The 23,530-nt window shown below is 39.0% G+C and overlaps 2 protein-coding genes across 2 annotated transcripts; both read right to left on the bottom strand.

Annotated features, from left to right (window-relative positions):
• Positions 1-125: 125 nt before the first annotated feature.
• LOC109984368 (acetylcholine receptor subunit alpha) lies at positions 126-7,410 on the bottom strand. Its single transcript, XM_020634488.2, has 9 exons — positions 7,209-7,410; positions 6,003-6,145; positions 5,869-5,913; positions 5,151-5,260; positions 4,539-4,734; positions 3,750-3,987; positions 1,153-1,376; positions 671-910; positions 126-576 (listed from the first exon to the last, which is right to left on the bottom strand). Exons 1-9 carry the CDS (start codon positions 7,249-7,251, stop codon positions 448-450), a joined length of 1,368 nt encoding a protein of 455 aa, XP_020490144.1. The 5' UTR covers positions 7,252-7,410; the 3' UTR covers positions 126-447.
• Positions 7,411-12,688: 5,278 nt separating this feature from the next.
• On the bottom strand, positions 12,689-23,207 carry chn1 (chimerin 1). Its single transcript, XM_020634507.3, has 7 exons — positions 22,542-23,207; positions 20,701-20,785; positions 17,691-17,864; positions 16,184-16,261; positions 15,289-15,426; positions 14,484-14,589; positions 12,689-14,022 (listed from the first exon to the last, which is right to left on the bottom strand). The coding sequence occupies exons 1-7, from the start codon at positions 22,791-22,793 to the stop codon at positions 13,851-13,853; spliced, it is 1,005 nt and encodes a 334-aa protein (XP_020490163.1). The 5' UTR covers positions 22,794-23,207; the 3' UTR covers positions 12,689-13,850.
• Between the last annotated feature and the right edge of the window lie 323 nt (positions 23,208-23,530).

The raw sequence follows: 23,530 nt of genomic DNA on the forward strand, positions 1-23,530 counted from the left end.
GAAAGTGCTTCAACAGACATCAAATGTCACTTTTTGTATTCAAGAAATATTTAAATTTGTTCAACTTTTCAGTTTTCAAATTCACAGACATCAGAAATCAAAGAAAAGCGTACTGATAAGAACTGTACTTCTAAATCAGACACATTGAAGAATATAATTTATTTGTTTGTTCCCCATAAACAAAAACATCAACATTTCATTTCATTTGGCTGAATATATTATTAAAAAAAACTTTTTCTGTTAGAAAATATGAACAAGATATTGTACATTATCTTGTACGAACACAAATAGAAGCATTCTTCAAACGCCAAAAAGGTAAGAAACCAAGACTCCCACATGCTAAATATGTATTCTTTAAAGGCAACATCCAGGAGCTTCACAAAACTTTATAAATTTCAAAAGCTTTGGTCTGAGAAGTTCAACAGGTAAAACCTGATGCACCAGGCTTTAAAGCATGCTCAGCTCAATGAGACGGCCGGCGAACACTCCTAATGTCCCGATTAGACACACCGCCATGAACACACACAGCAGGATATGATCCAACACCATGGCCACAAACTTCCATTCTTCAGCAGCCTGGAAAGAAAAGATGGACAATGTGTTATATACTCAAAATCAACACTCGTTAAATTTACTCATAAGAGACCGTTTATTATGAGATAAAAATTACATTGTTGGATTCCTCGTCTGATTTCATGGTTTCAGCGATGTACTTGATTCCTTCAATGGCACTGCGGACATCAGGGTTCTGGGTGATGGGTGACTGGTACGGAACAGGAGTGGTTTGGTTTCCAGAGATGTCTGAGATGTCAAAGTCAGCACCATAGATACTCTTGATCTGCTGCTTCTCTTTTCCTGGACGTTTCATCGTTGAGAAGAACATGAGATTTGGAATGGTTTCAATAAAAACCTGTCATGAAAGGATAAAGATATGCACTATGTTAATGAATGTACCACATGCGGAGGATTTGATTTAATAAACTAAAACGTATTCTTTCTACTACCACTAGATGGTATCATAAGACAGAGAAAAAAACAGTAAGCTGTTCTCCAAAGCATGTCAAGCCCAGAAGGACTAAATGATTTCCAGTTATTCAGCTCTGCCATCAAAAGAAAAAAAGTCAATTTGTTTTAATCGTCTTTTCCACTCACCTTGCGGACCCAGTCAGGCATGGTGTGAGTGCTTGGTGAGCGGTGGTGGGTGTTGATGACAATGACCGTGATGATGATCGAGGCAATGACGAAGACCATAGTAAAGAGCATATATTTCCCAATGAGGGGTACGGCGCTGGAGGTTGAGGGGATCAGCTCGACGATGACCAGAAGGAACACAGTGAGAGACAATAAGACGGAGATGCTGAGGGTCATCTTCTCACCTTGGAGACACAAAACAAAAAACATGCTTAGTGCTCCTGCTAACTTTTTAAAATGTGTTCAAAACTCTCCACGAGGCACAGAACATTAAAAGAGATATTTATGATTAGTGAACATTTTAAGTGTTCTGTTTTGTTTTAATTAATGTTTTGTGAAAGAGGGGCAGATATCATAAGATTAGTCTTCTTTCTGCTCCTTTTCATTCAAAATTTGAGATTTTATGTTTGTAAAAATAAAAATACAAACAAATAAAATAACAAATAAAAAACAACATTTAGACTTGTATTTCAAAGCCTGAAGAGGAAGGGTTGTGAGAGTACTTGAAGGAAATGGGGAAGCTTCCATTTATTATCCAACTAGGGGGAAGAGAGTCTGTTAAACCAGACTGATCATTTTTACCATATTAACTAATGTATTATCAGGTAACAGTTCCCAGAACACTTCAGTATGAGCCTCTTTTGGGGTGCTGTTATAACCAACAACCGCACATGTATACAGATTCTGACACAATTTCAAAAGTGAAATGCAAGACATGTTGTTTTTGTTGCACAGTAAGAGAGCAGTTATCCCAGAGAGAGCGTCTTTTGGGCACCAGCTCTTTTCCTGTCAGCCGCCATATCAGAATCTAGGATCAAGTGATGTATTATACATTAAAGCAAAGGCCTGCTTTCAGACATGACAGCACAGAGGGACCCTGGGTAATGAGGCAGACCCACACACTGGGAACACGGCCAGATGTGCACACTTCCTGCAGCAAGCGATGGAGGGAAAGCTCAGACTGAAGAGAAAATAAAGGAACAAGGCTTTTTCCAATACTTATCACACATATTCTTAGTTTATTTATTTTTTTATTTTTTATTTTACAGGGACATTGCATATTAATAAGCATTTCGGTAAATATGCCAGAGTTAGCCAAACGGTTAATTTTCATCTGTTGTCCCTGACCAGATTTTATAAAAGGCTCCCTAAAAAAACAAATTCAAACGTCGCTAAAAGCTACAAAAATAGAAATATCATGACAGTAATGAAGCAGACAGGTGAGCAGCCACAGGAGAAAATACATAAACCGTGCAGGATACACATAAAGCAGCATTTGGTTAATATAAAAAAAATGTATATCATGCAGGACAGACATGGAGCTGCATAGAGCAGATAATTCATACATGAGCCTTATAAGTCATATTCATTGTGCATCTATGTTATTCTTAGAGTATGTCATGGTAACTACTCTACAGGATAGATTCAATTGAATGTTACTGAATTAAGCTTTTCTGCTTTTTTGCTGAGAGTTAGAAGAGAGGATGAATGTCTGTGCTGAAGATACTGCATGGAAACAGTTTGCAAAAATTAGCACAAAGAGTGGATGAAGATAGGAACGGACAGCCTTACTCAATCCAAAAACAACAAAATGCACCTCACTCCAGTGTTTGTGCTTAGCTAAGCTAACTGGTAACTTTCTGTTTCACCTTCGGCAAACAGAGATGCGAATGCTGTTGATCATTTGGTCTATCGCTGTCTATAAGCAAATCAACTTCATTTCCCCAAATGTAAAAACTATTTACCATATTCACACAGATGCCTTTTTCTTCTATGTAACATTTAGGCTTGGAAGCACACAGTATCTGCAGTACACAGGTTTCCAAAACGTAAAAGCATCGAGAATCTTGCAAAATGTTAACACTTCACCTAGTCTGATTCTAAAGGACAATAGATATCAAATGTGCAGGGGTATTAACAATATTTCAAAATAAAACCACACATTATTCACAACAGCGAATGTTAGCACTGATCAATAGCTCAAGTTACGACTTGGTATTTGTCTGGCTTCACAAGCACAGTGTAACATCAGGAAAATGGACACTTTGATAATATGTTGAATTGTTTCCATGAAGCCGTCGAGCAGTGTGTTCAGTCATAAATTGTCTTCATACAAAACTTATAAACAAACACAATGCCTTCTTAATATTGTATAAACGGACAATCTTGGAAAAAAAACATGAGAAAAGTATTGTTATAGTACTGATCTGTGCTGTATACTGCTGTATATATAATAGCAGTTAAATTACAAAGCAGTGTATGCCCTTTAACTAATCATTATTTTCAACTGAATTATGGTCAACACAACGATGCTACACACATGTCAATGTAATCAACAATGAGATAAAGCTATGAAATCTAATATAAACTATAAAGTTTACTTGTAGAGATATATCAGTCTTGTGTGATGCATGTTTAAAATAAGTGACATGTTTTATTGCATTTTGGCTGTTTAAATCAGAATAAAAGGACTTAACTTTAAACTGATGGATGTTTCATGTCTTGTAGCATGCTTTTGACTAATACCTCATATTATATCAAGTTAAAATATAAGTTACCTGAGTCTGTAGGGAGATAGAAGACCAGTCCAGTGAGAAAGGAGAAAAGCATGCAGGGGATGATGACATTTACGATGAAGTACAATGGGAGCCTCAGCATGAGGAAGTGATAGGTGATGTCCAGGTAAGGGGTATCAGGGCAGCAGGCGTAGTAAACCCAGTGCTTCCAGCTACGGAAATCCTTCATCACCCACTCTCCACTTTCCATGAAGTTACTCAGATCAGGACGGTCACTGTCCTGGTGAGGAAAACAAAGGCTGATAAACAGATGATATCAACTAATAAACCTCAGCATTTCTGTTTTGTTTTTTTAACCCTCAGACACACAGTAGCTGTCTGTTTTTCCTGTTTCTTGACTTTATGCTAATATAAGGTTAGCTAACCCGGAGCGTACCTATGTTCCCACATTTCCTTTTCCATAAATTTGTATCAGATTTTATCCCCCTTTCTCTCAATTTGGTAGCCAATTACACCCAACCTATTATCCAGTAGCAATGGACTACAGATGGAATGTAGCTTTTAGCTAAATCTGGTGCGCCCAAACATTTAATGTAAGTGCACATTGTCCTTTTAAATAAACAAATTAAACTAAGTAGCCCAGAGGCCTCGCATTGACTAGCTTCAGGTCAGATCAGTCGAATGAAGCGCAGCAACTGGACACAAACCAGTCTGTTATTTAAGTGACAGACAAAAGAGTGGTATCAACTTTTGATCTATATATCTTCAAGAAAACTAATCTAAAAGGAAGTTGACAAAATGTAGGACTATGAATGGTCTGAATGGAATTACAGCATTAACAACGACCAGGTTTCCATCGTAGGACCAGGTCCCCAGTTTCATACTGCAGTTCTGGAGGTCAAAGGGGAAATGCAGCACAATAATTTCACAGTAGCTCTTGAAGATGGCAGGTGGGTTCCATGTGATCATCCCTGTGTACTCCAGCAACACTTTGGTCTCATGAACGATGGCAAAGTCACCATCAGCGCTGCAGGGACAGACAAACACAACATCAGCGTGTGACACAATAAGTAAATAAATATTAACGCAGAGAGACATCAGTGCCTGAGGATGGGCACGGCACAGCCAACCAACGCTAAGCTTGGCACAAGTTGTTGTGGAAGCGAGTGAGGCTGGTTGTCAGGGAAAAACAGCAGTGTGTCAGCATATGGTAAGAGAAGGGGGGTAGGACCTGCAATACAGAGTCCAGATTTAGCCCAATGAAATCTGAGCTTTCACACGTTGCATTCTAGAGGATAGGAAAATGTGATTCAAAACATTGCTAACAGGTGTGTTTATTGTTGCTAGAAGTCAGGTGTTTTAGGTCACATGAAAGCTTACTATCAGAGAAAGGTTTCAGAGAAAAAAGTCAGGACAAGGATTAAATATAGCCTGAAAACATACTTGTTGTAGAGAACCAGATCAGGGCGCCAAATGTCAGTGGAGGGAACTCTGATCTTTTTGATGCCGCCGTAATCCTCTGGATTCCAAATCAAGTTCACATCTTTCCATTTCTGCAAACAAACAGACAAGGACAACCATGGAAACATGATGACATCTTTGATATATTTTCAAAGTGAAGATGAGTTTTGGACAAACAAATATTTGTTCAAAGATTAAGGGAGCTTAAAATATGCCTCTTTGAAACCCAAGTCTTTATGCAGGGAAATAAAACAGATTAAATCAAACAATAAATTTCTTTGGTGACACTGAAACTGAACAAAATAATCACAATGCAAGACCAAGATCTTTGTCTCTCTTATGAATCTGTATTTCTGCAGCAATAACTTGTTAGTGCGTTATGGTAGTGCATGTTGAGGTTTACTGTATGATCCACATGTCAAAAGATAAAAATGAAACTCTTTAGATTACAATATTGTTCAGTTAGCATCTTCAAAAACAACTATTCATTTATTTATTTACTGTCCTGTCTCTACAATATAGGCACAAAAAGCCCCAAAAATCTTTAAAAAACAAAAGAAACATGTCAGGTATTTAATGCTATGCAGAATAAGTCTGATAAGTTCTCACTAATCCTTTTTACTATTATTAGTGATGTGGCCCTCTGCATCATGATGTTGAGACTTCATTTGAGATAAAGATGAGCGTATATGTTTCCAACCTGTTTCAGTCGCACATTGCTGCTGACGATTTGGTTGACCTCGTCCTGTGAGTGCAGAAAAATGTGTTTAGACAGCTGATGACAGCGAATCTTAATCCAGACGGGGTGACATCGTATGTGACATGAGACCTCACCACACTGATGAGCTGGATGAGCTGAAGGCCCACAGTTACAACCACAGGGTCCTTGAAGTGAGTGACAGGACGGACGACCTTATTGTAGCCTGTGAAGAGGGTTTTGACGAGTTGTGCTTCATCTTTCGAGGCCCAGGCAGTGCCTAAAATAAATTAAAAAAACACCGTGCAGGACATGGGCTCATAGTTGTTTACAGATGAGATACTAAACTATCATATTTCTCCTCTTGTCAGGGTGCCCCCTGAGTGTGCAGGAAAATGATTATGCTGTGCCAAAGTAATGTGTTGCTCTAAGCCAATCTGATACTTGAGGTGAGTTCATTTAATATGAGTTGAAAATAGATGTGACAAATGGAATAAGATGTATATGTTCATGTACATGGTGTTGAATAGATGTATGTGTAAGTAGTCTTAAAATGACCCACTTTTCTATGACATGTACATTTTCAAGCTTAAAATGCTGTGCAGTGGAATTTAATTATTCAGACACATTTTTCCTTTTCACCTCTGTTTGTGTACATATTTTAAGTGTGTAGATGTACTTTTTGTAATCACCAGGTTAAATGGAAGACATCACACTCATGCACATGTTCTCAAAACCTGCGGCCCCTCAGTGTAAATGTTACAGATATATATGTTTGTGTATTCTCACAATATTGATCTTAAGATCTAAATTTAGATACTTAATTTAAACATGACAGCCCTCCCGTGAACTTGTTAATAGAGTACTCTTTCCTCTACATATCTATTACCGGCCCCCAGCAGGATCCCCTTTCAGTTTTTCGGCTGACCTTGAAACAAAGTTCATTTTACAGCAACGTGTTGTTTGAATTGTTGAATGAGTCTCAAGACAATCAGATAAGAAAATAAGGAGTCACCTTAATCTAATAATGCAGGTGATTTCATGTGGTGACAGACAGGAAGGGGTTAAGAAGAAATCTGGAAGTAGCGCACATGACCCTGTCAATCAAGAAGCCGATAATAAAACGTTTTTATGTAAGAAATGAATCTTGAATTGACCTCACAACAGTTTTACTCTACATGTATTATAAAAAGACAGTAAAGTATTTTAACTCTTTTACATTAAATGTTTCTTTAAGTCACTGCATGTGCTTTAAACAACAAAGTAATCAACGTTGAGTTATACACAAAGATATTTCTTGAGGTACCAAACTCACATTTTAATAGTTTTAAACAAGTTCTTACCTGCTAGAATGACCAGAGGAAAAATGAAAATGAAAGTATTCATTCTTGTAGGATCCCAGTTCCCCTCGTTGCCCGTTGCCCACTGGAGAATTGAAAAGGTTTGACCCACCTAAAACATTCTTTCAGCACCCACAAATGGTTCACCGTGCAACTCCAGCTCTGCAGCCACAGTCTTTTTGTTATTGTCTGACAGCGGGTGTGAGTGACTGGCTGTTAATGCTTGTCATTTGAGAGGGCCACATTCTTTGTCATCTGTTAGAAGATCAACATGCCAGTGTAATCCACTACTGAAATATCCCATCGTGAACTTGGCCACACACAGCCTTGAGGTGCAAAGACACAACATGCATGCTGCTCTATGTTTTCCTCATATAAGTGAAGTAACTATTAACAATGGCTGGAAATTTGTGTATTTATTTTGTATATGCAGTCCCTTGTAAATCAAAAAGATGTTTCCACAGTGAATAATATTTTGACAGTTATGTCTGTAGCTGTTACTTCTATGGAAAAATCTGTATGGGGAATCGGTTATTTTGGTTTTGTGCTACACAACATGTTTCAAATCATATTGAGAGCTTTGGATCTTCACCAGAACTAAAACATAAAATTAAATCCAGTTCATTTCTGAGTTTGTTGATTTGAATTGGGGGAAATCTACAAAATTGAAGAATATATCTATCTATATAAATATCAAACGATAACATTTTTAATCGCAATTAACTATTGAAATTTTGTGATTAATCAAATTTTTAATTGCATGTTTGAAATTCAAATATTTTTCATTTGAAAAAAGAAAAATTGTTAGGCTTTAATTTTGAATGTTCTACAGTCTTAAGCTGAAAGTACTTCCTGTTTGAATTCAACCCTGCTTTTATTTTGAAATAATTTAAGGATCATGTTATGGATCAAAAACCAAATGAAAACAGCTAAAAGGAACAGTAAAAGAGTGAAATGTTTGATGTTATAAAGGTGGATATCACTTTTGACTCGTAAGCTGTAGGAGTTCTTTAAAGTGAAATGAGACATGCAGCAGTGTCCTTCTTTTCCATCACTGTGACAACAGGGAGACAAACGTGGATGCTTATCCAACAGTGCGCCCTAAAGGGACAAACTAGCATGTGACTAATCCTGATTTTCTGCATTAATTTCAGACCTTAGTTAATAGTGATTACCTAAATATTTGTATATTTATATTAGTTTTGAAACAGGGTAGATCAGAATTATGCAGGCCAATGTTTGTAGTTATCACAGTACATTATTAAGCATATAAAAGATGAATATAAACACCAGAAAAAAATATCTTAAATTTATGTAATTACATTCAATTGATTCGAGTGATGATGTCATGACTCTTGTTGCCTGTTGTGCAATTCGATTGGTTGGGTTGTATCTTGCAAGTGTGACTAAAAATATAGGACAACATTATATGGGTAACTTAGCTTCTAGTCTAGGAGTTGTGATTAGTATCAAATAGATTAATTTAAATGCAACAAATGTAGCTTAACACCTGATTATGGATCTTGTTGCTTTTTGTTATTGAGAGAGTGGACACTTTTTTATGGCAACAAACACAGACTGATAATATTAGCATTGAAGATGCTAATGGCTAACAAGGTGGAGGGTTAGGGTTAGGGTTAGGGTAGGGTCGCCACAAAAGGACGATAAAGATGATGAGCAGAATGGTGATGTAGAGGACCTTTGAATGAGCTGCATGAAAACTGTAAGTTTACATCATTGGCTAAAAGGAAGCTAGTTGTGTCTGCACGCTGTGTGTCTCTATGCTTTCTGTGCTAACTATGATTTGGGTTTTAATTGTCTGTAGTTGGTGTAGTGTAATTTTTATATGCGTTAGATATGCTCCTTCATAAAGGACCAGATTCTTAGTTTTGTGAAGTACTATTATTTTGTTGCTCTTTTTAATTTAAAAAAACGTTTACCCCAGGTACATGCATCGTCTCCAGCCCACACACACCCAACACTGAAAGTGTTTTCACCATCAAAGATATGAATGACTTTTTAGTATAACGTCTTTTTTTCTAAAGATTCAAACAACCATGTGTTTTCTAGAGGCCAGGTGGTGCACCCATGTCTCCCTCTTTGGCTCTGCACTACCCCACCCTGCCGGGCCGGTGACGGGTCAGGCAACTCAATTTCCTCACATCCCCGATCCGTTCAATCAGCCAGTCACTCAACCACAAGCCTCATTCATCTTACTTAAAGACAAATGACCATTTTGGCAATGTCTGAATTAAGAGAGATTTGTCTCAACCCTCCCCCGTCGTTCTCTTTCTCTCCCTCTCTCTCTCTCTCCAATCCCTCCGGCCACCTGAGTTTGCACCATGTGAGCCCCACTTTGCCTTCCTCCAAGTCAGTCATCTAAACTCAGGAGAAACCAGCAATATATATCAGCTCAGCCGGACTCTTTTGGTGCTCGGTTCAGTGTTAATTACAGCGCTTTGAAGGCACGCAGCACAATCCCAGTCTCTGGAGGACTGTGAGCCGTGTGTTTGTATCTGCTCTGTTAGTGATTAAATGTTCATTGAATATGAATCAAAGCCTCCATGTAATATTGGCAGGGGCTGGCTAAAAACTGGACAACATACTGGATGTTTATGCTTCGATGGAGATTAGAGAGATCAGAGTTTTCACAGAAAAGATTATGCTTAATTTTTAACAATTGATTCAACATAAATATAGATTTATTGGGCAGAATTATGTTCATTTCTTGGAGGCAATTTAACAGAATGAATGTTTCCATAACAAATGCTTCACATGGCTGAACTGAATATTTCTTTAGACTTCAACATTTAAAAATGTATTCAGGTCGGCTGTTTGATGGGAGGAACGCATTACCATCTAGTCAACAGAGAAAGGTCACTTATCTCATGGATCACAGCCTTTTAAATTTAGTCTCATTACTGTGAATGAGGCACATCCAGCATACAATACATCCAGCACACATTACTCCTGCACGCTGCTATCACAGTATCTGACGGGCAGATAGAGCGCTCGATAGTTTTATTGACATGGTTTACCCCCTCACACACTCAATGACTAATGTAGACGAAGATATGATGTTTTTAAAATGGCTGATAATGGAGGGGGAAGCTAAACACTTGGTTGAAAATCCAATTTTGCCACACAATCACAAGAGACAGGTCTGGATTTGGATTTATATTAAATCAATGTGATGTGTTCACAAAATCCAAGGGATGAGATGTCAAGCAGGGATTGCTTTGAAAAGCTTTTTGTGGAAATGTAAAACCCAGAAACCTAAACCTATGGCCAACGGAATCAGACCATACAAGGAGCCAAACACTTATGTAACATCACGTTAAAGTCCTCCAGTAATCCCAGCAAAAAGCTCACATGTGCACACTCTAAGGAACAATGTTATCTAATTTAAACCTGGACTGAGGATACGATCCGAATAGCTTCTACTGGTTCCCTTTTTTCTCAACAGTGTGACACAGTGCTTGTGTAATGAGCCCCTGATGGCTGTGCATGGCTGGTTTGAAGAAAAGACTCTGAAAGACATAACCTGTGGCTAATTAAACCTCAAATGCATAAATTTGATGTGACATTGTTTTCACATATTTCCAGCAATTAACAGTCTCTCAAGTGCAAGAGTGGTGTTGCCTTGGGTGTTGTGTGTGTGCTTTTAATCTCACAGTGAATCAGTGTGACTGGTGTGTTGTTAGAGGGCTGTCAGTAAAGTCACATGATGTGAGGCTGCATGCATAGAGGACAATTAGTCCCGTCTGCCAGCAACAAACAAACATGAAAAATAGGTTGATTTTTAAGTATTTTTTTCCAGGGGTAAAAATGTTATTATTGCAGTTTTCTTTCTGCAAACAAATCCCAGTAAAAGGCTAAAACTAACAATGTGTTTGTCTGTCTTCTTATAATACCCAACCTCCATACTTTGCCTGTGGCAGTTCACTGAAAGCTCATTCGATAAAGGAAGAAATAAAAAAAGGGTTTAAAATATAAACTTTTATTTCTTGAAGTGGTAGAGTTTCTTAAAACAGTTGTGCACTGTAGCATAAAGCAAAGCCATATTTAAACAGAAGTAAATAATGGAGTTGTTGGGGACTGTTTTCAGTTAGGATTGATAAACATGTTGAGCTCTTGTGAAGATATGGAGGGTCCTGTATATGGGACTGGCCCAAATGTGAACTACATTGTCCATATATATGGTGGAACATGTAACCCAGTTATTTTGTTATTTAGAACAATGAAGACGGATGGCATAGAGCAATTATAGCCTTCTCCACAGAGTAAATGTATGTTAGAGGAATAAAGGAATTGTTGGTCTAATCCAAGGCCAACACTTTATTCATACGTCGAGGAGGACAAAGAGAAGTGGATCAGAAAATAAGGGGGTGTAGGTTGACATTGGACTGTGAGTTATAGCTGGATTCAGTCTGTAGGAGGATGTGGTTTCAGAGGCAGCATTAAAGCTGCATCATTTTGACGTCACAATCTCTGGGCAGAGTCGACATGTTTATGAATGTTGCTTACCATCATGCAACGCTTGCATCAAACCTTTGCTATCCAATAATAAAAAAATGCTTCAATATTTGAAACGTGAGGACAATGGTTTCTTTGCAGTTTTCCTCACACACTCTCACTGTTAGTTTAAGACCAAGCCGGAAGCATGAACAAAAGTCTCCATCAAAACAACAACCCCTTACACTTCTTTGAATGGGTAAGAGGTTTGAATCGATCTTTGAAACTACTATTCAAAGGTGAAAAAGTTACATATTGTTGCTTTTAAGGCCAACAGACAAACAGCTAGACAGCTGAAGTTAAGCACTTAAAGTTAAAGAATGTTTCCTCAAAAATTGGTGAAGACAACAACAACAAAAACAGCAGACCTAAAATTTAATTGAAAAGTTGACTCACATTAACCAGGTGACCAGGAACCCCCCACCACACATTAAAATGAAAGATATCTTTCTCAATATTTACTGCATCTATAAAAAAAATCCAGCTGTTTACCAAACTCATTCAGAGTGTATTTTCTGCATCCCCATCCAAAAAATAATAGTCACAGGTCCATCACACGGTTTGATACATTAATATTAATTAGACTGAATCCAAGATGTGGATAAAGCCAACAAAAGCAAATTCCTTAAAGTGCCTTAAACCAGCTTTTCTCTGTGTAATTCAGTAACAACCTGTAGAACCTGTTCAGCATTTAGTTCAACCTAAGGATATCAAAAGAGTCATGTTAATTTTTTTGATAAGTATATTTTGTTCAATACCCTTTTCTACCAACCAAAATTGGAAGTAAGTGTCATGTTTGGTCATTTACCAAAGGAAGATGAACTAAGTGCAGAATTTATCAATAAACACAAGACTAAACAATATATTAATTATTAAAGGAGTCAAGGGAAACCAAAATTAAGAAGAAGCAAATAACAAGGTCCAACGAGAAAACACAAGGCATGCCATGAGGAAATACAAACAGGAAACACCAGCACGTTTGATTTATTTTGTGCACAAAAGTTATTATTTTGTGCGATGAGATAATTAGATAATAGCTTGTGCGCACATTTTTTTTTTTTTAACTTTTTGGGACTTCAGGGGCTCCGTAGTCATAAGACACCGGTAAAAACAATCAGGGAAGGGCACACAATCATTAAGGCGGGAAACACTCAAGGCAGGAAGTAAAACTAGACATGATAAACATGGGGTAAGAAACACAAAAAAACATATATGGTGTATTACAGATGCAGCATGCCAACCGAGCTAGCACCAGCATTATCATCATAAATTAGCATTCGCTAATCTCTGGCTCCTCTAAAGCTCCAACCTCTTGTCCAAATACAGTGACTTTGGATTATAAAAATAAATATGGCCAAATTTGAGGCCTCAGAAAATGAGTCAACAAATCAGATGATAATGTCACAGCCATGTCCCCTTCTTATGTACGGTCTAACATATCTACAGTAATTCAGAGAACTCTTGGGCACGCTGTTTATCAGAGTAAGGTTTAATAAATTAAAGTGATCATGCACAAGGTGTGTACAAAACATCACAGTACAAAATTAAATTCACAAAAAAAATTCTGTTTAAAACACAATAAAAATGTTAAGGTCAGGCAAATTCACCAGTGTGTACACATTAACAGGAAAGGCTCATTCTACGTCAGGTTACATAAAAACAGTTGAGGAGATAAAAAATAAAAAAAACATCATAAAAGCATCATAGAAATCACCCAAGAAAAATCAGTAGCTTATTTTTACATCCAGCTGTACAATGTTTCACAGAAAAAACTGCACAGCAGGCAGCTGGGAATGTGGACTAGTAGAGACTAGACAAAAGCAAAAAAATAACAGCGCTACACGTTCTGAACACATGCTGGGTTACAACTACAAAGCAACTAAGACCTCGCACCATGCACGCTGGTCTGTCAGCTTCTGAAAATCCCCCGACAGAAATGGGGAGATATAGAGTACGTACAAGTGTAAAGTTCATCGTCGACCCCTTAACACAAGGGAGGACAGATGCTAGGGCAGCACTCGTCCATACGCAGGGCGTTTAAAAAATGTATCAATAAATGTCATACAAACAGTCAAGTCTTTACACAAAGGAATTATCAGACAGCATTCTCTTAAAAGTCTTAATCTGTGTCTAGAAGAGAACTTCTTCTTTTTTAATAAGCAGCTCCACCACCTGTCTCTGGTAGCGGATGTCGTTGAGTGCTGTCATGGCATCCAGGTTTGGTGCGCGCATGAGGGTGGGACCGAAAATGATTGCGAGGTTCTCTGCGTTCATCAGGTTAAATTCCTCATTCTGTGTCACCCTGCAAAGAAGCATTGCATTAGAAACATAGACAGATGCTGAAGAGAAATATGATAATTGTTGGTGTGTGCAAGCTCTTCCCCATAATATCTCAAAGTCATGTAACACTACTGACTTCCATGACTAAGATGGTGTTATTGCCATAACATGTGAACCAAAATAATGATGACATGGTGACCAACTCACATAATGTTACATTAGCAAAAATGAAAGTGAACATCACAAAATACATAATTTTAACACAATATTTCTTCCATCTTTTTAACAGGCTTTGTTGCTTTTTATGACATATTTACATATTTTGACACATTTCATGGAACTCTAGATGTGCAACTCAAGATGTAAACTACTATGGGATTGTGACAAATATACAAATGATGTGGAATCTGGAGAGATTACACTAAATGAAAACTTTTCCAAGTCTTATGTAGGAGTCTGGCAGAGTATAACTTGATATATCACCTTTTTAAGTGTGCCATGAGGTACTTCAAAGTTTCACTGTGAGATGGTGGAAGCAGAGCCAGAGCCTCACGGAAAGCTTCCACTTTCTTCTCTGGATCTGTGAGCTCTGAGCAGAAACAGAAAGCAGTGGACTGTTAGAGAGGCCACAATACACTCTCTGAACCACAGACAAAAACCAGAAGGGAATCAATACATGAATTTCCTGCATGGTCTAAAAGCCATTAGTCTGTGAGAGGACTTGAGGTTTCTAATGCTTATGGGATTTTTAAATGTGATTGATTTTTTGTTTTGCTTATAAAGATAATACTTGTAATTATTTTCTTATGAATTATTCCAGAATTATGGCCAGTGTTAAGTTTTGAAAGTCACTGATTTTCAGACAGATTCACAAAATGCAAGGAAAATCTAAAAAAAAAAAAATTCTTCTCAATCACAGAAAGGTTTCCAATAAAAACACAGGACTGGATAGGACTAGAAGCCAATTTCCATATTGTAAATCAACACACAGTCCACTACAGCTACAACTACAACACTAAATCATCAATATAGAGTTTTTCTCTTTTTTAAGGCACCTAACAAACCATCAGCGAACATATTTAATACATACTGGACAGGTGTTTCTTAATAGGTATACTACAGCTGACATTTTTAATGGACACATACTATTTTCAGCATGAACCAAAATGAACACCTGGATTAAAGAGTATGAACATAAACCATGTATGTTCACACTCTTTAATTGAAGCAGTATGCACTCTGAAACAGGTGTGTGTGTTTCTGAGTCATTTGTTTGGTTGCGACTCACTTGCAGCCTCGATGAACCTCGGGTAAGCGTCGTATGAGATGACAGGAACAGGCAAATCCCTCAGGTACAGTTTGAGAGCACCCGAGATGATATTGATGTCTTCATAGGCAGTCACTGAGATGTCTGTCTTCTCGCCATCTGTGAGGAGGTGTGATGTAAACAGGGAGACAAGAAGAAGAAAAAGAGTTCACACACTGTATAAAAAAAGTTTAAAATCTGCACTAACACATCAGAATGAGAATTGCAGAATAGTCGGGGGGGGGGGGGGTGTTCTTTGGGTGTCAAAAAAAAAAAAACTTCTCCTGCTCTGTATTTTGCAAAGGAGCTGCTATCATCCGCCTGGCCTGTTTAAGTCCGACTTCTCTTCAGTTCTGCATGCTTTCCAGAGAGGCCATGGCCTACTTGTGCTGGCAGACTGAACATCACAGTGCTGTGAGCTGGAATGACACTCTGTCATGGATGATCTCCCACATGCCGATCTGGCTCGGAGTTTAGCCCAGTGCTGCAGGCTTCTTCATACAGTTAAAATTCACACTGTTGAGCCAGTCTCATTCTCAATAAGTCTGCTACTGAATCCCAACACAGAGAAGAGCTTCTATTTTTTTTTTATACAGCAGCTATGTTTAAACAGTGTGAGAACATCCATGGTCAGTATCCCCCCGAGGTCCCCCCCCTCCTTGTCTGTCCACACTGTGTGAGAGTGACTTGTCAGGATGAGATCTGCACTCCCAGATGGACAGTAATCCTTCACAAATGTGTCACTTTCTCTTTAATTGAAAATGTCACGTGAGTTTCATGTAAACATATGAAAGCACACAATGTCAGTCACCGTGCTTTGAACTGACAGGAATCTATAAAAACAGCTGAAACATGCAGAACGAAAAGGAATACACACCTTTGTCAAACGCCATCTTGACTTCCTCCACAGAGTCGCTGAATCCAGATATTCTGTAGAGACCTTCAGACCTCAGTCCTGGTGGAGAGAACAGTAAATAAACAACCTTTCAGACATCGTCACGGCTGTCAGTAGTAATTCAGAAAAATTCACCTGTATATACCACCCTGGGTAATTCAGAAAAGTCATTAAACGCTCTTAAATATGCATAAGAAATTACGGATAAAACGTCCACAATGGTACAACACGGGCAGATGCAAATAGTTTTCTGCATCAGTGGGCAAAATAATAAAGACATAAATCAAACTTAGCTACAGACATTTTTAGAGGGCAGACAATGAGGGAGCAATGAGTTTCCTACAAGGCTGAATGATTTAACTGAAACGCAATCAAATAAGGCAGCAGGAAACACAGTAATGTATTCCTCATTACACACTCAGAATTACCAGCCACACACTCATCACTCCTCTCAGTCATTACCCGCTCAGAAATCATTAACTCAGTTAGTAGTGTAATCAGACTTTCTATAAAATTAGAATAAAGCTGTTAAACAACAAGCATCATAAGTGTAGTACACAATTCTGCATAATATCAGTTAATAATGTTCAAAGGGAAAAACCAAATCCACATTCAGATGGATAGTTCTTAATTAGACTTTCTAATAATCAGATTAAATTCAAACGTATTTTTTATGTAAGTATTCTTTTGTGATTAAGTCTCATAAAAAAAGATTTATATTTCCTCCTAACCTTCATTGTCTTTCTTGGCTTTAAGAGAGACATTTAGTAATTATTCAAGGTTGGAACTAGGATTTTGCAGTGCGGCGCGGTACGGTACAGTGTGGTGGTCCGGTTCGGTGCGGTGCGGTACGGTACGGTACGGTACGGTACGGTACGGTACGGTACGGTATGGTACGGTATGGTATGGTGCGGCATGATACAATGGATGTAAAAATGTCAGTACAAGAAGGTCTGGTCTGTAAACTCAGATTGGTTCAATTCAGAAGTGTATCAGACCACCGTGGAACTTCATTAAAAGGTTTTTTTTTAAATCAATAGGAGCTTTGTCCCGTAGGATCTTATGAGAAATAAAAGCCCCTGATATTTCAGTGTTGTTAATTTAGAATATAAAACAGAAAACTTAAAACAAACCTGTGTAATATCTGAAATCACACTACATTACACATCCTCATCACATCTGTAACAGTCCTGTAACACAACCCATCTACAACAAAGGTTGTTACAGAAGGATTCATATTTTAGTGCTCTAAATTTATTTGCATTTAAATGTCAAAAATAAGTAGTTAGTAATGACTCAATTTAATATTTAGGCATTCTGTGGCTTATAAGGATCAATTATTCTTTGTGTATGAAATTCTTTCAGCTACATTTTCAATTCCTAAATCATTAAATAGGAATTCTGTTTTATTGTTGTTAGGCCTTAAAAATAAATTGCCATCAGTATCCAAGCATTTGAAATACATACACAGACATATAGCGAAACAAACCTCTGGACTCAATCTCTCGTATGCACATGTCCACCACCATGGGCCGTGCTGTGTTGTAGGCTTTCACCAGGGTCGTAAGGTCACAGCTGTACACTTTACGGATGTGTCGCAGGTCTGGTTTGCAGTCATTGGGTACCAGTGGAGAGCACTGCTTGTGGACGTTTAACCCACAATCTACAGAGAAGAAAAAGTGACAAACAGCAGGTTTAGTAGTTTGATTGTAAACCAGAGAGTAAAGAGTGGTGTACACTTTTATTAAATCTGCCCACCGGAACTCACTCTTAACTGAATTATTTGATGCAGGTCAGTCGTTTTATCTCTTAACAGAGGGATATTATGTAAATTCACACTCAACATCAGGTTCATTTGGATTTGGTTGGCTGGTTTCCTGTGTGTTTTGGCTAGCAGAACAGTGTTAATTCCCTTGATCAATATTTGCCCTCTAAATGTCGCGTGACCACCAGAGAGCTCCTCTCTCTAACACACGATACTGGGTCACCTTGAGTGGTGGATAGATCCAAAGTCACCTCTAAAAGGGCCATTTAGTAATTAAAAAACAGCGAAACAATCAAAAGACAAGACATCGATTTTATATCATTGATTTATAAAAGTCAATTTTATTTTTTCTATATTTAAAAAAAATATATATGTAATTTCAAACTGGCAAATTATTATTTATTGTTAGAAAATGGGAGGACATTTTCTTTCTGATAGTCTATTTGACATTTTCAGATATTCAGTATTCCTCACTGGATGTTCAAACTGCATATTAGTGGTGATATCGCTGTAAGTATCCTGTCACAGCGCACAGGGCCTGAGGCACAGCTGTTTCAGGGCAGGATTCACCTTGTCGGGAGCAGAGGAGCCCCGATGAGAGCAACTCTGTGGCTCGGCTTTGTAACAGAGATGCATGGAGGGAATTAGAGGAGCAGTGTAAAAAAGCTGTGGCCTGGAGGAGGGAGAGTCAGAGCTGCTGCATGCTCTGTTCTCTTCCAAATCTCAGCTCGCACACAATGCCAGTGGAAGCAGCAATTGAGCCGCTGCGGGCTACACTAGACCTAGTTTCCCAGACTAAAATGGGGCAGCTCTTCAAGCTCTTAGATCTTTTGAGCCGTCTCCAAGTTCCAAAAGGCTTTTCATTGTTTTTGACAGAACCATTAGCTTTTATATCCAAAAACATAAGAAAAAAAAACCATTGGGTTTCCTCATAACTGCCTTTTTTATTCTAACAGCGTGGAAGCCTTGCTTCCGAGGGGACCTCAGACGTTATTTAGATGAATATGGGTCCCTGGAGAAATTCACCCAGCCTGCTTTTATATGCATTGATGCAGAAATGTAATTACTTTAAGAGATGATTCTCTTAAGTATATGAGACAGGGGGTATAATAGAGGAGTACCTGTCATCACACCCTGGTCTGCTGAGCCCCTGGTGTCAATGTGAGGTCCCATGGGAAGGATGGGGGGTGGGATGGGTGGGGGATGACCCCAAAGCCTGGAGATGAGGCAGTATGCTTTAGTGCATCAGCTCTGTCTCTGGCAAAGAGGCTGCAGATCAGTTTTGGCTAAAGTGCTGTAAGGAGCCGTTTAATGGTGGCTGGATGCTAATTTGTTATCAGCTCATGATCAGCAGTTTCTAGTTTGAAGTGGTTTCTTTCTGGCTGGATTTGAAAAACAAAACAAAAAGAAGCACTTGTATTTGTTAAACGGTTAAGTTTTTCCACCATTTCCAGTAAAATAGGGGTTGAGCTGCTTGACCTAGCTCTATGGTTGAATTTGAATGTGTGTGGAAATGGAGCTCTTTACCCACGCTCCCAGCTCTGCTCCTCATTAAAGAGACATGCCAGCTTTGTTTTCCTTCACGGGCATGATGGGATGAGGCTGTGTGAGGAGGGGGGGAGTGCACTCTGATGAAAAAATGTGGCACAACAAGCACAAGCAGAGGCTGGCTTCCTGGCACTCAGCCAAAACCAGTTCACACATACAAAAAGAAAAAAGAGGGGGGGAGTGGTGGGAGAAGACTTTTTTTTTTTTTTTAGTATGCAAATGTGAGCATCATGTGAGACTTCTCTGCCCCAGATTCTGTTGCTGCGGTCTAGTCTAAAGGAATGGTAGGATAAGAGTTTATAAAGATAGGCTCCTAACATTGTGTGCATTTTCGTTCCATTGTTGTCAGCTTTCAAAATCAAGACATTAATAATTAAAGTCAGAGCTCGCACAGTTTTGTGTGACACACTTTGTTTCATCAATAAAACATCAAAGACACACACCAGGCTGTATCATCGCTCTATTCTGGGATGTGGAAGGATTTCTGACAGCAGCTGCAGCGAAACAGAAATCTAATCTGAGTTCTTCACAAGAAAAGAGGAAAATATAACAGAATCAATTATCTCACTATTACAGGACTAAATTCAGTGTATGTAAGAGACATCAAATGTTTTGACTGTAGGTGAATGTGTAACCAAATCATCAGAATGTAAAGCACATAATAACAGAGATTCATTGGGCGAATACAAAGAAGTGACCTACAAACACATCATTTCTGCGTCTACTGTTGCATGTTTACTCCGATAGAGCATTAGAATCAGTGAAGTGGACACACAGACTTTGTTTCTGTAGTAATAACAACAAGATCAGGAAAACAACCAAAGCCTGAGCGGAAAAAAAAATATCTTCTATTCATTATTTCCAAAGGGATTAGAAAAGATTAGTTATAAAAATAATCTTTCAGCAGTGATTGTGCTTAAACTCTTTCTTTTTTTGTTTGTACTGATCTTAATCACACAGCAAAATGCCATAAATAAGGTTTTTTAATTAAGTACGTGTTACATCAGAGTAATCAAGCCCATATTTCAATGTGTTATACAACCCTCGATCCACAAACTGCTGTTGGGATTGTGGATTAAAACACAATAATCCAGCTCCAGATGCACTAAAAACCAAGTAACCCATATACAGCAATGCTCACTTTGTATGCAGGATTTATATACGAGTGTTTCAGAGCAAACTGTACCTGCACATTTGACCCCCTGAGCCATCAGTCCCCACATGAAGTTGGCACAGTGTTCACACCAGTGAGGCCCCCTGAAGGTGTGGACCTGCAGCAGAGAGGGGGAGACAGTGACACATTTTAGTGATGAAGAGCAATGACACCACAGAAAGAAAGCAGCAGGGAGCTTCACCAATTCACTCCATAGACACCCTATCTTCTTCTTCTTTAGCCGTCCAGGAGACCTGTGGGCGTTGCCATCTTAAATGAGGTGGAGGAGGAAGAGGATTATGTGTGTGTGTGGAGGAGGGTTGTTGTTCAAACAGAAACTCTAACTGACAGTACTGAGGTGGGTGCAGCAGGGACTTGTCATCATGGCACAGCAGGATTGACAATTTCACCAGAGTGAAGGTGCACGTTGTCAGAGAGATTCGTTATGGAAACAGGAAAGGGATCCCCTCGCGCTTCAGCAGGTAACAGCAGTTCAGCCAATCAGAGAGGCCTGTGGGAGCATGAGTAAACCGCCGCTCTCCTTTTATGGTTACTCCAATCACCTGGAGGGATGTCACCTGATTTCTCAACATGTTTACAGAATTGCAGGCCTCCTTTTTAAGATAAAGAACATAAGAGACCAAAAAGAAAACCACATTTAGTGGAGGCACAAGTTAACCTGGAAACAAAGACTGAACCTGATTTTAGTTCCGGGCTTCACATAAAAGTATCAAATCTTTTCATATTTGTATCTTTAAATGATTTTAATATTATGTAAGATGTCCCCCCTCAGCCGCTTGCAGATGCATTTTTAAACTGCTGTTCTATTTGACAAACTGCACTATTGTCTGTTCTCGCTGTTTTCTGTCGTCTGATGTTGTTGTGTTACTCTGAGGTCTGGGAAAACAGAATCTGGATTCTGTCTGTCCTGTAAATAAGGCAGAATTGACAATAAAGATACTTACGGTATATTATTTGAACAAAATTATTGAACATGTACGTTTTGATTTGCAGTTGTAGCATGACAACATTTCAACACAAAAATGGGTGAATATAAGTGCAAGGGACTGTGAATCAAATGTTCTCTGCTCATGTGATTCTTTGTTGATTTATGTGATTCATACTGTATTGTCTGTTAATATGCAAAATATAAGCAGTTAGTGGATGCAATAAAAGGGATTAATTCATTTTTAAAGGCTGGGGGTTTGAATAAATAGGTCAAACTGTGCTTTCATTTCATAAATGTAAACTGTCAAGAGTGCATGAAAAGCTTACTGTACCAGCCAAATGTTACTGTGTGTTTAAAATCCTGCCCTCACTTATGTATTCCCTTTATAATTCTAACATGTTTCCTTTGTTGTGTGATCTATAAACACATGAACTTTTCCATTTTAAATGACTGTAAATATTTATCATACTTTCAGTTATTTGAAATGCAACAATCAGTGGTGAATAGTTCAAAACAGCAGACAGAGATTTGTCTGCATCACTTTAAAAGCCTTGGAGGTTATTTTTCACCTGCTATACTCTCCATCATTAACCAGCCAAACCAGTAAGAGTGAGATGGAGCCAAACAGGGAAACACTCCTCCACTGTTTCCCCTCTCCATCCGCCTAATCTCTCCATCTGCTGCTCAAACTAACAGCAGTGCTCCACAGACCACCCAACAGATTTCCTTTTGATAAAAAGGCTCACTGGACGGACTAAAACAGCTCTGTTTTTCATCCCCTCTCTCTCTCTCCCACTCTCTCTCCCCTCCTCCTTCTCCTCTTCCTCCTTTCATTTCCCACCAGAGCCCTCAGGCCACACATGATGAAATTAAAGCAACGATTTTGGAAGAGGAAAAAACTGACAAGAGTTGTTTGAGTTCTTACCTTGAAGTTGTGGACTTTCTCAGATCTGGGAGTCCGCTCGCTCTCCTTCAGTGAAGCCCTGCGCACCAGTGAGGTGAGCTGTGAATAGGCGAATAGTTTAAGCGGCTGCCAGAAAGTGGCTGGAGGTTTCTGTGGCCCCATCCTCATCCCCAGAGCTGCAGCCAGAATATCCTCCTGATTGGCCTCTCGCTTGGCCTTTTGCACCAGGGACTTCTCTTCTTTGTGAATCTCGTAGGACTCTCTAGATGGCATCCTGGTGCTTCAGTCTCCACAAACCAAACGCCAGAGGAAAAAAAGTGCCCAAAACAAAGAGCAGAAAAACTCTTTTATGCTCAGAGGAAGTCCAAATCAAAGGATATCAGTGTCATTGTCCCAAAAATGTAGAGACATCTCAGACAATGATTTAAAAATAGAATGTGGAATCATGTAAAAAGGAGACAAAAAAAACAATAACAGTGGTCCCTTTTAAATCCTCTCTGAGCAGTGACAGTAGATGAAGTGGAGCCTGTGTGATGGCAGTGCCAGGTTTCATACAAAAGAGGAGCAGCACTGGGTGCTCATGTACTTCTCTGAGAACGTGTATGCAGATGAGCTGAGTGCTCGAGCTAATCCTCTCCTCCCTGTGCACAGCTGATATTCTCCCTGGAACAGACACACACACTCTGTTGTGTGTGGATGCTGTCAGGGCGGGCAGGCAGAGCGGGGGGGGAGGAGCACAAAGGAGGGGGGAGGACCCTGTAGTAGGAGCTGCGGATTAAATGGAGTCCCCACCAGCCAATCACAGCATGGGTACACCAGCTTTATAGTAGCCCTCCACCCCCTCCACACACTACCATCGCCATCAGATATCCGGATGAAATGAGAGTGGGATGATAATGAGCAATGAATGAGTCATGCATCAGGAGTGGGTGGGTTGCATATCTCACGACAGCAGTGAGCCGTTGGAGAGGAGTTATTTTCAAAATCCGGTTGCCACAGAAACGGGTCAT

Source organism: Labrus bergylta, chromosome 13, assembly GCF_963930695.1.
Source record: "Labrus bergylta chromosome 13, fLabBer1.1, whole genome shotgun sequence".
Taxonomy (NCBI): Eukaryota; Metazoa; Chordata; class Actinopteri; order Labriformes; family Labridae; genus Labrus; species Labrus bergylta.

Coding starts and splice junctions, on each gene's coding strand:
- chn1 (XM_020634507.3), bottom strand. CDS start 22,793: ATGCCATCTAGAGAGTCCTACGAGATTCACAAAGAAGAGAAGTCCCTG. Junction 20,786..22,541: donor AGAAAGTCCACAACTTCAAG/GTAAGAACTCAA, acceptor TCTCTGCTGCAG/GTCCACACCTTCAGGGGGCC. Junction 16,262..17,690: donor ACGAGAGATTGAGTCCAGAG/GTTTGTTTCGCT, acceptor TCTCTCCACCAG/GACTGAGGTCTGAAGGTCTC.
- LOC109984368 (XM_020634488.2), bottom strand. CDS start 7,251: ATGAATACTTTCATTTTCATTTTTCCTCTGGTCATTCTAGCAG. Junction 6,146..7,208: donor TCCTCTGGTCATTCTAGCAG/GTAAGAACTTGT, acceptor AATTTATTTTAG/GCACTGCCTGGGCCTCGAAA. Junction 1,377..3,749: donor CTATCTCCCTACAGACTCAG/GTAACTTATATT, acceptor TGTGTCTCCAAG/GTGAGAAGATGACCCTCAGC.